Here is a 17,287-nt window from a genome sequence, read left to right on the forward strand (position 1 = left end):
TGTACCCTAGAGTTGGTGACTGACATTGACCTAGGCATTAAGAGTTACTGATTTTTCCAGAAAAGAATTAGTGAAGTTTAACCAACTGTACCTCAAATTTTTATTTCCAGATACATTCCTCCTAGACCTTTATCTCTTCATCGCTCATATTATTATAATCACTAAATCTTTATTTGCCATGCAAGGGCAGTTTAAATTTTATATAATAGTATAAGCAAAAAGCTAATAATATTTTTAAAATTCTCCAGAAATTTTATGCGAGAAATGATTTCAAGTCATGGTCTCAATATATTCTTGCTACCTTGAGGAATATATTGCTTTGAGATCCTAAAATGGGAATAATTATGACACTGGTATTATACAAATATAATAAAGGAAATGAAAATCAGTATCACTTTCTCAGGGACATACACATTCCAATTAATTTATTAAAAAATCAATTTTTTTCTCTCTAGCTTAAGGGAATATGGCTTTCCCCATTTAGACTTTAAAGAGATTATTTTAATCAGAGACATTAATAGAAGACAGAAGCTTTTATTTGTGTTTAGAATGCAGCTGAGGTAAAAAATATTTATTACATCCTAAAATTTTTCTTTTTGAAAACTAATCATAACTTTAAGTGGCTCTGTTCAATAGGACTTTCTGCAATGGTGGGAATAATCTGTATCTGTGCAATCCAGTACAGTGGTTAGTAGCTACCTGTGCCTCCTGAACAGCTGAAATGTGGAACTGAAGCTTTTATTTTATTAAGCTTTAATGAATTTAACCATCTGTGGCTACTCTATTGGACAGTGTACTTTAAAGTAAGATACATCATAATTGTTCTTGTCTAAAAGTAATTCAGTAAAATATTTATCCTCCAAAGTCCATAGTGTCAACAGGTTTAGTTCTGGGTTGTAGGTTAAAAAATCAGATGGTCGAGACTCTTTAACATATAAAGCTGTTATAATAAGAACAACAATAAAAATTCTTTTTTGGAGCTGGCTTCATTCACAGTGTCCACTTGAGTTCTGAAAGGTTGGAGGAAAGGGGAAGAGTTTGCTTCCCTTGTTTTTATTACAGCTTATTCTCATTTATTTTTCCACTTTCTTCACTATATGCCAGAGCCAAGATGAGCTTTTAGGATGTTTAAGGGTTCAACTAATAAGACACTGTGATTGCAGTGAGGAAAGGGTGGGGCATTTGGAAGCCACAGATAATTTTAGGTGAAATCCCTATCTGAATTAACAGAAATTGGAAAATTAAATAAGTAGTTTAATTTATTTCCTCTATTTCCCAATAGATTCTCTGAATATTAGATAGCAGCCATATTTAATATGTCAATCAATGTCATGTTTGAGGTTTAGAAAAGGTAAAACGTGATCATCTAACATTAATGAACTTGGAGATTGCCCAGGCCTTATGATTACACATTTTACACATGAAGGAACGAGAACCAGAGAGTTTAAATAGCTTCACCAAGGTCTTACAGTGTTTTGGGGATAATGATTTCACTGTGGCTTTTAAAATATGTATAGTAGTCTTAAGCAAGGTAATGTGTGTGTGTGTGTGTGTGTGTGTTTTTCATGTATTTAGAAACCTGTGTAGGGATGACAGAACCTTATAAAGAGATAAAGAAGACGTTTTAGGGATTACATCTTTGAACAGCATAGAAATATGGTTTATTTCTTTCAGGTTAGGTAGATTCATCTCCTGCTGTCAAGAGTCCCACTCTATGTGTGGGGGATGATATATATATGTTTGTGTTTATTTTTAATGCCAGCAAGTTTTTATTTGGAAATGAATGTATATTTCTATTTCTAAGGATAAGTTTTTTGCCAAAATGGGATTATAAACTTTTTAATTTCACAAAAGTTAGCTCTTCCATGTCTTGAAGGAGGGAATTGATACAGTTTATACTGATGATACAAATTTTTGCCAAGGCACTTTCCTGAAAGCCCAGATCTTTGGGAGGATAACTCTTAAGTTTAACCGAACAATTAGATTTGCTAATTATGTCATTGGGAGGTTTCCATGCTCCCACACTTACTTAGGGGGGTCAAGGTAGTCAATAGGCTTATGGTTACCCTCCCGAACAACTCCAAAACAAGCCAAGGTTACTGCTATTGCTGTGTTCACTGTTCGAGTTACTTCTTCTGGTGTCTTTCCCAGAGATGGGTTCACTTCCATGATATCTAGTCCTGAGAGGAGCCCTACAACAAATGGAAATAATGTAATTTATTAAATAGTTGACATTTTTAATTTAGTACAGACTGACTTGAAATATTATCCAGGAATGCAAAGAAGTGGTAACAAATGAAAACACTTTAGTCATTGCATCGTGTGGTAGGCATTCTGGAAGTGCCAGTTGGGACTTGATTTTCAGATCGAAGAGGTTTAAATATTTATCAGCCAGGCGTATACTTTCTTCTTCATTAACTCAGATTGTTACCTACCTGTTTTGTAAATTTCTTCTGTGAGGTAGAGACCTTCTCTGTAAGACAGACCCCCCTGGACTGGTGTGCCAGTAGCTGGTGTGAAAGACGGATCCAGTCCATCGACATCAAAGCTCAGATGAATTGGCCTTTTCTTTCTTTTACGAGACAGGAAAGGAATTCAATTTAAAGTTGGCGGTTTAATGTTTAGTAGAAAAATACAGTTCTTACCTTGCTTTATAAAAATAAAAAACCCAGTGAAGTACCGTGATTATACTTACAGACTTTATTAATAACTTAAATTGATTAGTGTCCATAGCAAGTCCTTTTAATAATACTTGTTATACACACACACACAAAGCATCATACCTTCCTAGTAGATAGCTGAGTGCTTCTTCCATCACCTTGCCAATTCCTAGTTTATCCACTTCAGTCATTGAAAAGTATTTAATTCCCAGAGTTTTCAAAATATAGCTATGAAAGAGAAGATAGTAAAATAATCTATAGTTTTTAAGGACGCTAACTATGCTTTCTAATTTTAAAGAAAAGATCAATGTAGCAAGATACAAAAAATAAGTCTGTGAACTTTACATATATATTAATATATTTTTAATAGCAAGTCAAGGTAAAAATCACCTGAATACATTCATATATATGTATGGACATGTATGTGTATAAATATATGTAGATATATATAGAAAGAGACTTAGTGTTAAAAATAATTTTTTCTCATTGACTTGACCAGCATGCCTAGCACAAGAAAGGACAAAAAGGAAGCTAAATCACATCAAGGAATAGACTTACTGTTCTGCAGGGTCCACGTCTCTCAGGCCAATATACACAATATCTTTGGCAGACACGCAGGGAGTCACCCAGGAGAATCCTGGGACATCGGGGATCTAAAATTGCAATGTTTCCATTTGGTTATATATACTTCCCTTGAGCAAATCTTACTTCGAAAGTTAAGGACATTTATTAGATTGTGCGTATCATATTTAGAACATAAATTTTAAGGAAATCATTAAAAAATAATACAAGATTAAGAACGAAGTGCCTGCCCCGCTGTGCTACCCTTGATCACTTTGGCTTTACCCAGCCTCAGTCAGTGGGCCAGACCTAACCAGAGTCGTTTGTCAGCATTTTCCTTTTCCATGCCCCATTTCAGTGGGGCCCCACTTTCCCAGAACTCTTCTATAAAGAAATCAGTATGTTTCCATTACTTTCATAGCTTCCTTTCCTTCTCTTTCTCAATGCTTAAATCAAGAAGATGGCTTAGTGGCTGAAGGGAATTTTTTATCAGAACTTCAGTTTGACCAAATCTTCGAATGTCCTGGAGGCAAGTTTGGCTGTTCCCATAAGCTAGCTACACATTTTGCAAGTGTATAAACCTACCTCTTTGGTCATCTGTTGAGAAAACAACACTTGTGACATTTAGCAGAAGCAGGTTTGGATCCCCAAGTCTCATCACAAAGGCCAACAGACTACAATTGTATCAATAAAAATCATTATGGACCACAATGTTAAATCTTATTCTGGAATTTCATCTTACATCTTTTAGAAAGGAAATTTCCAGGGAGCAAGGAGGTAATTCTTCCTCTTGTGATTTAGATGTATGCTTCTTACAGTAAAAATATTAAATAATAAACCATAATAATCCACATTTAAAAACTCCATTTTTAAAAAGGCCCTGTGATGTGAAGGGGTCACTTGGTAAGAATGAGCAGCAATGGGGCATGTAGGAGAAAGAGGAGGCACTGGGAGACCATTCCGGCCCTTGCCTTGCTACACATTTGGCAAGTTTGTTAACCTCTGAACCTCTGCTAACTTGCTTATAAATGATTACTCTCTGCCCCACCTACTAAAAAGGGTAATTTAAGACTCAAAAGGGAAGCTACAAATGAAGTCAGTTTGCAAACTATCAAGTAAGGTAGAGGTACAGAACTTCACCACCTTTATCCACCACCCATTGCTTACTGGCTGCTGGGAAGATGGTTTGAGAAATTAACCAAGAATAAGGTGGCAGAGGAGTTCTTACTTCCGCTGCAGCTCCTGAGCTTCTGTTAGCAATAATTCTTTTGTAACCAAATATCAACCGGCTGTTTACCTTTCCCTTTAGTTCCTTCAGGAGGAAAGACACAGGTTGTCCATGCAGGTTCCCAGTGGTGGTTGTCAGGGGAGTGTTGACGTCAGTGTGGGCATCCACCCAAATGACACAGAGATCCGGGTGGACCCTGGCATGGCCAGAGATGCTGCCAATCGCCAAACTTTAGAGGAAAATTTTTGTGTGAACAGCGAGTTTGCAAATATCATTACATCCACCCTATGGTTAACACAATATTCTCCCCTAGTTTTCCTTTAAGTCAAAATAGTTAATATTTCTGAGAGGTTTTAAACTGGAGATGCCAATTAAACAATTATAATAATAAAGTATAGCTTACACTTAATATTTACTAACAAGTTATATTTATTCACTTCAGTGACATTATTTAAAAAATCGTAATTTTTTTCAAAACCACCTTCTAATAAAATTACAAATTACAGTTTAAATTAAAAATTAAAAATTAAATGTGTGCAAAGACACTAGCCACACAAGAAACTTTTTAGCATGTGACACTATCCACTTCATAGGGTTAAATCAGGCCTGTTTTCTGAACTCTCATCTCTTGATAAACACTTAATTCTCCCAAGTGAATTATGACAGAGTCTATTTTTCTTAAAATCAATTTATTTTACAGTCGGCGAGCACCTTTCAGAAGTCCTTACATCCGCTTTAGCCAGCGTATCCTGGGAGCTCACTCACTCTATTCAAAGCTCAGATTCTCCACCAGAACTTTCTACCCTCCTGCTACGCATTGAAAGACTCAGCCAGGTCCAGAACACTCAAAGTTCATCTCAGACACTCCAGGCTCCAGAAAACTTGTGGGAATGGAAAAGCTAAATAATATCTAACACGAAAGTTACGAGATCAGGATGTGCAATACGATGTTTGCATTCTCCCACTTGTGAATGTCCAAGTACCATCCAGAGAATCGTGCACTTTAAGATTCTCAGAGTGGAAGCAGTCATGCCTCGATGCTTGGCTATTGATGATTCAGCTTGATGTTTGTTTCCCCCTTCAGGTTTCTTTTCTTTTGGCCATCTGCTTCTCTTAAAATTTCCACTTACAAATTTGTACACTTAAAAAAGAAAGTGAGCCCCAGTTTCTCAGTGGCAGTTGTGTCACAAAAGCCCTGGTAAAATTTGGCTTTAGAGGAGAAGATGGAGGGGGCTGAAGTCATTGACTCTTGCAATGAGAGCCATTTGTAATGTTTGTACTTTTTCTTTTTTAACATTGACACATATTTATTGTGATATATAAGCAATAAAGAAAGAAACTAAAAGGAAATCAAGTTTGTCAACTGCACACTAGACATTTTTAAAACGAGTTCATGAAGGTATATATTCAATACCTAGATTAAATAAAACAGAACTGTGTCATATTTAAATAAAATCGTGGGTCAATTAAGTTTTACCTACAGCTTCCAAAGTATGAAATATTAATATAAAAGATGGCATTTCTGGAATGGATTACTCAAGGTCCCGTGCATAGAGTGGTTAGGAGCATTGGCACTGGAACCATATAACCTGGCTTCAAATCCCAGCCATGGGCCTTTTTAGGCAGGTGACCTTGGGAAATTTATCTAACTTCTCGGTACCTCAATTTTTTATCATGAGAACAAAGATATTAACAGCAACTACCTTATAGAGTTGTTGTGAGGATTTAAGTTATGATGTTTGTACTTTTGATCTAATCACACTTCTTCTGATAACACATCCTAGGACCCTGAGAGTAAACATGGAAAGAGGCGTGGGCAAAAATCATCTTTGCTATGTTGTTTGTAATGGTGAAAATTTGAAAATGACCTGAATGTCGAACAATATGCATATATATGTAGTGATATATCCTTGATGAAAAATTATGCAACAGTAAAAAATGCTTGTCTATATCATGAAGTAACATAAGGAAATTTGTAGTGTAGATTAAGAATAAAACATAGAATAACTTACACACACAATTGTTAAATACAGCCATATACAAGGAAAAAGTTACGAAGGAAGAAACATGCCAGATTTTCAAAATTCTGGTGGAAATGGTTGTTAGAGAACTGAAATTGCCACTTTTTTTCATGTATATATTTTTATTTCAAAATTTTTATAATGATTACTTTTATAGCAGGAAACACACACTTTAAATTTTGAACTAAATTGCTTCTATTATCAATAACCAAGTATAATATGCTGACTATGAATTTCCTCAGTGCTTATTTATTTAGATAGGGAAGCCTGAATATTTTGCTGAAATCCACTCATAGGTCATGTATTTTCTGCTGTAATAGACAAAGATAATGCAAGACTTTAAACAGAGCTAAATCTATGGTTCCAAAATAAAGTGGTAATCAATAAGATCAAAAGAAAAAAGGCAGAAAATTTGGTATAAAATGTTGATCAATGTTTTCCCTTCCTTATTTACTCTCTTCTCATGGTCTTGGTTATACTTCCTTTGTGGTATTTGTGCCAGAGCCCCAAGGAGATAATCAGGAAATCAGACCTGTGGTCTCCACCCAGTACCAGGCTTGTCCGTCCACTTTTCTTAACTTCTGCCACCACGTCAGCCAGCTGTTCATTTGCTCTTCCCACAGACCTTGGGTTCTTCACAATTTTAAAGGGACTGTCATTAGGGACTTCAGCAAAGGACAGGTCCCCATAATCTTTCACATTACATTCTATAATTAAAATTAAAAGTTTCAGGTTACTAAGTAAAAAAAAAAAAGATTACAAAACCATCTGTAGGATGATTCCAATTTTATTAAAAAGTATATTTGCCAAAAAAAAAAAAGCTTACAGTCTTCACAGCTGTCAAAACTTGTTGAAGCTTGAATTTGAGTGACATTATCATTCCACCTTTGCTGCGAACAGGTGCCTGCTGTATACCTCATTCTCTGTAAATGCTTCTTGAAATGAGCCAGTTAGGCGAGACACGGAAGTCTAACAGTGGTAACCTTCTCATTTGGGCTTAATGGGTGGCATCACTGTCTTGGTCTCTGTCTCTCTGTTTATGTGCTTTCTACTCGTCTACAATAAGCATGTTTTGTATATGTAATAAAAATAATATTTTAAAAGAATATATATGTATGTACATGTATATGACCAGAAGAAAATCCACCAGTATTTTCTAAATTTTCTGACACTATATAAACAGTCCTTGATTTCAGTCCAACCTGTCACCTGCTGAAGCAGAGCTCAGCTCGCTGCTCTGTCCATTGGACCTGCCTCATAGTGGCATTGTCTGAATTAAATAAGAACACATGGTTAGCAACGAGCCTAACACTTCCGGGAGGTCAGGAAATAAAGCCTCTAATATTATACTGTTTTAATAAGGAGAAATTGTAGGTCACCCAAAGTTTCTAAGGACCCAGGTACACTTCCTAAAAGGCCCTGCTTGGGCTTCAAGGTACAGAGCTTCATGTACAACTGTGGTATGGGCTCACTACAGTGTGCTCTAACCTAACTAGTCATCGTACACTATTTATTACATGTCACTATGTGTCTGTGTCTCAGTAACATCTTCGAATGGTTCAATCTGATGTAAAATGTGACCAAATTACGCTTCTTAACTGAGGGACCGGTCTAGGCCATTTACCCAAGGTTTCTGTTCCCTTTTGGGGTTTTTTTTTTTAGCTTTATGAGGTATCATTTTTGTTCACTAAAATTCACTTATTTTACTTATTTATTTTAATTGAAGTACAGTCAGTGACAATGTGTCAATTTCTGGTGTACAGCACAATGTCCCAGTCATGCATGTATACATATATATATATATACCTTTTCCTATTCAAAATTCACTCATTTTAAATGTACAGGTCAACCAGTCTTAGAAACATCTATAGTCTTGCAACCATCACCATAAACAAGAATATGAAAACGAATATATGTATGTATTGTATGACTGAAACATTCTGCTGTACACCAGAAACTGACACAACATTGTACACTGACTATACTTCAATAAAAAAAGAATGGAAATTTGAAAAAAAAATAAGGGCAACAAAAATTAAAAAAAAAAAAAGATTTAGAACATTTTCATTACCTTCCAAAATCCCCTCATGCCCTTTTATGGTCAATCCCGTCTTTTCTGGAATGTCATATGAATGCAATCATACAGTATGTAGGCTTCTGTGTCTGGCCTCTTTCACTCGGCCTGATGTCTTTGAGATTCTTGACGGTGTCTGTAGTCTGTTCCTTTTTATTGCTGGGCACTATCCCATAGTATGAATGTACCACTTTTTACTTCTCCACTCACTGGGTGATGGGCATTTTGTTGTTCCCATTTGTTGGCTTTTATAAATAATGCTGCTACAAACCTTCAAGTAGAAGCATTTTGTAGTGTATGTTTTCACTTCTCTTGGGTAAATATCTAGGAGGAGATTTGCTGGGTCATGCGGCAAATATTGATTTAAGAACCTGGCAAATTGCTTTCCAAAGTGGCTGTATCATTATGCATTCGCACCAGCAATATGTGAGGATTCCAGTTACTCCATATCCTAGCCAACACTTCATCAGGGTTTTATATATAAAGATGATGTTTGCTTTGGACTACACTTTAAAAATGTGTATCACTTTTCACTTGTGTGGTTGTGAATATGTGCCTATATGTATATACGTGTGTGTGTGCATTCACACATACACACTATGCAAACACTAGGCACTATTATTATATTATCATTTTATTTAATTTCCTTTTACAAATTAGGGTCCTCTTGCTGGTAATGCACTTCTTGCTGTCCCTGGCTTTTTGCTTTCAATTCCCCTGACTCCCCACCCACCCCTACCCCCAGTTCTTGCACATACAGATTCTCATACAATAGTCTGGCTGGAAAGACAAAACATCTGAGTGAGACTATTCATCCAACAGTATTTATTAAGCATTCTCCACATTGCAGCTTTTTTAATGGATGTACTTGTAAGGTGATAGGCAGAGCTGAAATTCTGTGCTATAAATGTCACTCCAGACAGACTCTCTTTTAGCAGAAGCCTGCTCCTTCCTTCAGCATGGGAAGGAAATCAGGCTGATCATTTTTCAACTTAAAAATTACCTTGTTCAAACTAGTGGCTGCCAGTCGGGAGAGGGAGGAGGGGAAAGGTAATATAGGGGTAGGGATTAAGAGGTACAAACTATTATGTATAAAATAAGCTTATATTATACATAATACAGGATACAATATATCCTTATATACAATAAGGATATATTGTACAGCACAGGGAACATAGCCAGCATTTTATAACTATAAGTGGAGTGTAACCTTTAAAAATTGGGCATCACTATATTGTACACCTACAACTTATATAATATTGTACATCAACTATACTTCAATAAAAAATTATTAATTTTTTAAAATTACCTTGCTCTTTAAGTTTCTCAAGCAGACCAGCCTTTCTCAATACTGTAGGGCCTTCTTCCACCCCTCCTCGTGGCTGAACAATTTAAAAATACAGTAATTCAGACAGGATCAGTACCATCAGATGCCCATTAGGAACCCTTTTCATTAACCTTATGAAGAGTAACAATCTTTTTTGAGTACCTACAGAGCCAGGAATTTACATTATCTCTTCTAATCATCACAGCAAGGTAGACTGAAATACTCCTATGTCAAATACGAGGATCGAGAATCAGAAAGGTTACAGCATTTTCCTCCAGGCACACAGCTAACAAGTGGCAGAGCCTTAGTTCACATCCAGGTCCTTTGGATTCTAAAACTTGCATCTCCTCTTCCCATCACACCCTGTCACCAACACAGTGAACACAGATTTTGCACAAATGCACTCTGATAGATAGAAATAATGATTAAAAGGAGAGGGTTTCTGCCTTGCAGTAACTAGCAAGCTAACAGGGGACCTGGGTTTTTAATCCCAGTTAGAGTACTTGGGAGATTTGCTTCAACACAGATACAAGATGTCACAGCCACAAAAACAGGGTGCTCCTAACTCTGCTGGGGCCGAGTGTGTCAGGGAAGACTGCATGGAGCAGACGACATTTCAGCTGAGTCCAGCAACAAGAGTAGGTATTCAGGAAGACAGGATGATGGAGAAACTTTACAAACCAGGAGAACAACCTCAGTAAAAACATCAGGCAAACGACAACAAAAAAAAGGTGTGGCACGAGAGAGACTTCCATGCAAGTCCTCATGGTATTAAGCTAGGGCTCTTGGGGAGAAAGCCGGCAGCAGGGAAAATCATCACCCAGGAGCTGAAATCAAGAAAACCAAGCCAGTATTTCAAGTTTTGACCTGCTTAAGTACAGGTGGCGTAATTCTACCCTTGCTCATTTTACATCAGGGAAGCTCACACACTTCGTTCCTGCAGTGAGTCTTCTCCAGCCTCCTGGCAGAATAGCCATCTAAAGAAGCAGTTCTTTTATGTGTCTCTCTGATTCTAATTTCCAACAGGGCTTTTCAATACAGAAAGTTACTTTTTTGTGTCTGTGTGTGAGATGGGAAGAAATGCCAAAAGGCTGGTGTGTCTATCCCTAGGATTGCACTGTAGCACCAAACTAAACAGATATTTCTTCCTAAATCAAATTGCCAGAGGACCTGCCCTGGCTGCCCAGCAAGTCCTCCATGGCAAATCCCTGTCCCTGGCAGCAGGGGACCGCGCACGCTCAGCCCGACACATTTTGCTCCTTCAGGGGCGCCACTCCCTTTTTAGACAAACTTTTTTTTAGACTCCCACCCCCTCATCAAGTAGATAAATTTCTCTTTAAACTCCACTAGAGTGATGCTTGTCTCAAATTTTGCCTTGGTCTTTTGTTTGTTTTTGTTTCTTCTCCATTGTTAAATTTCAGGCAGTGTCCATCACCCTCCCAGCATGGTATTTTCTACTGCAGGTCTCACGCTTAGTAAATACTCAAAAGTTGTCAATTTGAGAAAATTCCCTGCCCTTTTTCCTTCTCCCATTCAAACTTTAGAATAAATCTTAGGCACCCCTCTAATTGATCCTAAAGTTGCCCCTCAATATCTGCAGGGAATTTGTTCCAGGATGTCTGCAGATGCTCAAGTCCCTTACATAAAATCACGTTAACGTGGACCCTCCATATGCACAGATGTAACCCGCAGATACAGAACCCACAGATATGGAGGGCCGACTATATAATTACGATAACAGTTGTTCAACTTCCCAGAGCGACACTTTGCAGCATTCTCTTTTGTCTGATTCAAATCGCCTCTCATGATTGGTCTTTTCTCATTGTTTGATTTATCTGCGCATTTTGGAAATCACTTGATTAACCCAACTGACTTTGAAGGTCCTCTCCAATCCCTAGCTGGCACAACTCTAAGATCCACTATAGATTTAATGATGCACCAATGCAGATCAGGAGCACAGGCACTGGTATCAGACAGTCTTGTATGGAATTATACAGTCAAAGCTGTGTGACCTTGAGAAAATTATCAAACCTCTCTGAGCCTTCATTAACAGTAAAATAAATATAATAAATACCTACCCCATTTTTTAATACCACCTCCTTCCTCCAACCATTGCCTTGCAAGGAAATGAGGCAGGGGATGGAGTCTTTTCTCAGACTCAACCTTCTCTCCTTTGCCTGTTTATTAAATTTTTACCTCTTTTAGGTGTGGACAGAAGCTTATATACTGGCCATTTTTTCCCCTCTATGCTATGGCTTAGTGCAGTCCCTCTCTCTGAGTTCTTACTATTATGAGACAATAAGCTTCATTCTCATGGGGCCATGTTTTAATAAGGAAGAGCTGCAGGGGGCAGGGGGGAAGAATTATGGAGAACAGAGCATGCATCAGACTATTTTTCAAAATATTATCCCCTAGAGGGGCTGCTATTATCAGCCTAAGGCTTTCTGCTGAGATCCAGGGATCAGGACATGTTTCAGCCCTTTCTTCCGTCCTTCCCTCCATCTCTCTCTCTCTCCCTTCCTTCCTCCCTTCACTCCTTCAGTTATTTCAGTACGATCTTTTGTTAGAATCTGTTCCAAGAACAGGTGAACACATTGTAGATTTTGCAATTAACCCCAGCATTAAAAGTAACACTTCTGTGTCAGCAAAACGTCCCCGTGTTCCAGGAGAGAACTTTAAAAGATTCCAGGGGAAGAGAAGCAGTATTGACTGACGGCCCAAATGCAGTCTGTGTCTCTAACCTCCAACCTGTTCTAATCTGTTTTGCAATTAAAAAAAAAAAAAAAAAAAAAAAAGCCAGAGTGCTGAGCAAGAGTTCAAAACTAAGAGAAGCAAAACGTTGCCCAGGTGGGCAAAGAGAAAGTTCTGAGAAACCTAAAAAAACACCATTTAAAGCAACCACAACCACAAAAATCAGCCTGAGGAGTTTCAATTCACACTTCATCTTGTTTGCTTTTGTTTTTGTTCTTTTCTTCCCCCTCTTTTAGTACAGACGCTTGCTGGAGTCAAAGGTGTCTACAGTCTCACTGGATTTGCCAGAATGAATGTGTCTGGGCATAAGAAAAAGATTGTATCTTTACATGTTGCTGGCATGTTTTGGAATCTGGGAGTTTGTTAAATCCATTTGTCCTTTTAACATGGCCAACCTGCAGGCAGGTTTCCTTTTTTTGTTTTTCTTTTTCCCTCGCTCAAAGAGAGGTACCCAAAGGATTCTACCTAGGCCATGAGCTAACACTTTTACAGAATTATTAAAGCCCTAAAACACTATGAATCACTCCCAAAATTGAAAAGGCGATAATATTTAGGTTATCTACATTTTAAAAGAATCTGAAGATTGCTGCCCACCTATAAAATTTTTCTAGGTGTTAGGTAACTAAACTAATGTGTTTTTTAGAAAATTCTCACTCCCCCTACACGTGTACGGCGACACCAAAAGCAATGAGAGCGTGGACATTTAAATAAGTGGCTACAATGCAGAAATAGTCTATTTCCATTCAAATCAGGATATTTTTCTCTGAAAACCTGTGAGAAAAAAATTCAGCAGATTCACGTAGGACTGACTGAGGCAGAGGAGTCACAAGAATAAGTGAGTTTGTAACATAATTTATAGAATGCTGCAAAATGGTGAGAAGCCTTGAAAACAGAGATTTCAGGCCAGGTTGTATCAGGCAGATATTAAGCTTAACACCTTACAAATATCAAAGTTCGAAAGTTTCTAGTAAGTTCTGGTTATTAAAAGCCAGGCTGTTTACTAAAAGCCAGGCTGTTTACTCACCTGGCCCTTTGAAAAAGGAGCTCCGATGATCCCTATGGGTTTTGACTTGGAACTCATGCTCCAGCAGTTCTCACGAGTCCTCCAGCTAGTTGTCACTCTCTACAGCCCTCAGTGGTAGAGGGCATATATTTTTTTTCTATTTATAATTGAGTTGAATCCGTTTACTTTATTCTAATGAGGAAGAGTGGCTCCACCTACTGAACCAATGAGACAGTCAGGTGGATGTCCAGCAAGTTCAGACTTGGAATAACGATGCATTTTCCGAGTCAAGATCTCTAATTGAGGTTATTCATGTGGCCAGCTCACACCCATTTGACAAAACCAGCTGGTGACAATTTTTCCTAAGCACAACCTTGATTTCCTGATCATAATCATCTTTTCTAGTCAAAATCAGTTTATCATAGCAACAGAAGCAGAGCTGTGTAAACTCAGGTCCAGGCACATACCTGCTCCAGGTCGTTGCATCCTCCTGTGTTGAAAGGGCTGGGACTGGCAGGATGCGTGTCTCACATCCCTTCCAGTCTGACAACTTTGCATTCAGTTTTCACACTAAGATTAATGGTTAATCCACAAGACACACCTCATGCACCACTAAAATACAGTCTCAGGGTAGGCATCTAAATTCCTTTCCTGGTGATTACTCAAAGAAAATATTAATTGCCCAATTAATAACCCAGAGGTGTTACCATACTAATTTTGAAATCTGGTGTGCAAGAAAATAACAATTATTGGGCTCATAATATTATAATGAAGATATAGAAGTAAAAACAGCCCCAAGATTGAGTTTTTCTTGTGTGCCATAGGCTGTTCTGTCTTACATTGTCCCTTTTAATCCTTATACAGATTTTATGACCAGCCTCATTATGGGTGTTATTTTACTGATGAAGAAACTAACGCTCAGAGAGGTTGCCAAATGTCATGTAGAGGAAGAGCCATGATTCAGTCGTAGGCATTCTGGAACCACCTAATCACCGGGCTTCACATTCTAAACTCGGACGAAGTGTCAGCTGTCAGACCAGTGTGCCTCTGGGAAGTTGTTTTTCACAAACATATGGGTTTAGAAGAAATGAGCCTTAAAAAATCCTTCCAACTTTAAAGTAACCTGATTATGATTTAAAAGGAAAGTTTATTTAGTAGAAACTAATTTCTTTTTCCTATTGGTAGGTCAGAACATTGTGGACTGTTCAGATTTCATAAGGGCAGAGAATTTTGTCTGTTGTACCTCCAGTGCCTAGAACAGTGCTGACAGGTGATAGGCACCCGATACTTATTGAATATGTGAATGAGGAAACCAAGGTCCCTCAAGGTTAGGACCGTTTTCCATAGGCTTTCTATCTTTTACTTGTGGATTTCCTTGTAGATCCTAAATAATTACTTGTGGTATTCTGTATAGCTAAACATTAACCTCTTATGGTTTCACATTGCAGATAACTTTTCCTAGCCTGTCAGTAATCTGATAACTTTGTGTATGTCATCACTCAAAATTCTTAATTTTGAAATAGACAATTGAATAATATTTTCCTTACTCTTTGTGCTTTGGAAGTTTCATTAGCGTTCTTTCTACTATGTATGCATATGCATGACTGGGACATTGGGCTGTACACCAGAAACTGACACATTGTAATTGTACTTCAATTAAAAAAAAAAGTTCTTTCTATTCCAAAATCACAAATATATATTTCTATATTTTCACCTATTTGCTTTAGAGTTTATCTTTCACGTTTAGTTCTTTAATTTGTCTGCACCCATCTTTGGATATTGTGTAAGTTTTCCAACTATATTTTCCCCTGTAGAGTCCATCAGTTTCCTCAAGGACATTCACTGAGCAGTCCATCCATTTTGCCTCGTTGATTCGTGCGGTATTTCCTTCATATACCAAGTTCCCATAAACATATGGGTCTGTCACTGAGTTCTTTCTTCTGATCTGTTGGCTTACTTACCTATGGCTGCACCAGGTCCACACACACTATATTATTATCACAGCTTTATGATATAAGATATGATACCATTCTTTGGTCAAAAGTAATGTTTTTGCTCTTCTTTTTCAAAATTGATTTAGCTATTTATGGGCTTCTGTTCTTCTACATATTCAGAGTAAGTTGTTGGATTCCTTAGAAAAAAATCCTACTAGAATTTTTACTAAATTTATAGATTAGTCCATAGAGATTTGCTATCTTTCAAATTTCATTATATATATATATATATTTTACTCTAACATCTGAAATTTCCTCCTATATCAAGCTGAGATTGTCTTCCTGTTATTGATCCAGTGGTCATAGCCCTTCAATCCAAGTAAAACACACTATATCGTGGTTTCATGTCTTTCTTGGGTCTTCTATTGTTAGGGTGAATATCCCCAAATACCTCACCCATTTCTTGTATTACACGATTGCTGCTTTCCTTCGGATCATCAGCTGGGTCTCTCCCTTCAAAACACCTTCTGGCTTCCCCATCCCCTTCTTAAACATGTGGTTCCATTCAAAACTAAGTGCATACATCCAAGTATAGACGGAGTCATTTGGGTCATCCTTGACTTCTCCAGGTCACTGATAAAAATGCTGAAAAGGGCAGCACTTGTGTAAGAGCTCCTTGGCATTCCACTGGAAACCTCAACCCAGATTGCCATGGACCCAGTAATTAATCATCAATTCACAGACATAGCTATTACCTCAGTTCCCAACTCAACCACTCCATCTTGTCCACAAGGACATCACAAGGAAAACTACCAGGTATACATTCTTGCTATACTTTGCCTGCTACCTTTTGTCATCTACCAGTCTGACTTCCCTGTCTAAAGTCATTAGTTGACCCTGACAGACCCTGTTCTTGGTAAATCCATGCTGACTTCTAGTGATCACTGTTTCCTTTTTGTTGTAAACATAAACCATCTTTTCAATCACCAAAGCTGTCGTCTCAGGACTTCTGAGAAGACATCTTATCTATGTCATCCTATCAGAGGTTCACATTTTCCAACTCAATCCTTTCATTTTGGGGCAGGGGGAGGGATTTTTTTAAGCCTTTCTTATAATAATACAAACCTATTAACCAATATCTCTCCCATCTCTCTCTCTTTGAAATCCTATCTAGCATTTCCCTGAAGTTGGGACTACATCTTATTTGACTTTGCTCCAAAGCTACTAGAATGAGACTTGGCACATAGGCCCTTGTATGAATTTCCTAGAGCTTCCATAATAAAACACCACAAACTCAATGACTTAAAACAGCAGAAATCCATTGTCTCATAATTCTGGAGGTTAGAAGTCTGAACTCTAGGTGTCACAGAACCATACTCCCTCTGACACCGATAGGTGACTCCTTCCTTCCCTCTTCCTAGCTTCTGGGGGTTTTCCAGTGACCTTTGGCATTCCTTGGCTTGTAGGCGCATCACTCTAATCCTCCATCTTCACATGGTATTCTCCCTGTGTCTCTGTGTTTCCACGTGGCCATATTCTTATAAGGTCACAGGTCATACTGGATTAGGGCCCACCCTACTCCTGTATGACCTCATCTTTAATTATGCATATATGCAATGACCCTATTTCCAAATACAGCCGCATTCTGAGGTCCTAAGGATAAGAACTTCACCATATCTTTTAGGGAACACTGTGCATCCCCTAAGAGCCCTAAGTTAATGTTTTTGC

General features: G+C 37.8%; 1 protein-coding gene across 1 annotated transcript; it reads right to left on the minus strand.

The window, feature by feature from the left end:
* Positions 1-518: 518 nt before the first annotated feature.
* Positions 519-14,172, minus strand: ARG1 (arginase 1). Its single transcript, XM_010965554.3, has 9 exons — positions 14,093-14,172; positions 13,647-13,843; positions 9,854-9,926; positions 7,003-7,177; positions 4,519-4,678; positions 3,219-3,313; positions 2,784-2,888; positions 2,436-2,572; positions 519-2,192 (listed from the first exon to the last, which is right to left on the minus strand). Exons 2-9 carry the CDS (start codon positions 13,701-13,703, stop codon positions 2,026-2,028), a joined length of 969 nt encoding a protein of 322 aa, XP_010963856.1. The 5' UTR covers positions 13,704-13,843; positions 14,093-14,172; the 3' UTR covers positions 519-2,025.
* Between the last annotated feature and the right edge of the window lie 3,115 nt (positions 14,173-17,287).

Source organism: Camelus bactrianus, chromosome 8, assembly GCF_048773025.1.
Source record: "Camelus bactrianus isolate YW-2024 breed Bactrian camel chromosome 8, ASM4877302v1, whole genome shotgun sequence".
Taxonomy (NCBI): Eukaryota; Metazoa; Chordata; class Mammalia; order Artiodactyla; family Camelidae; genus Camelus; species Camelus bactrianus.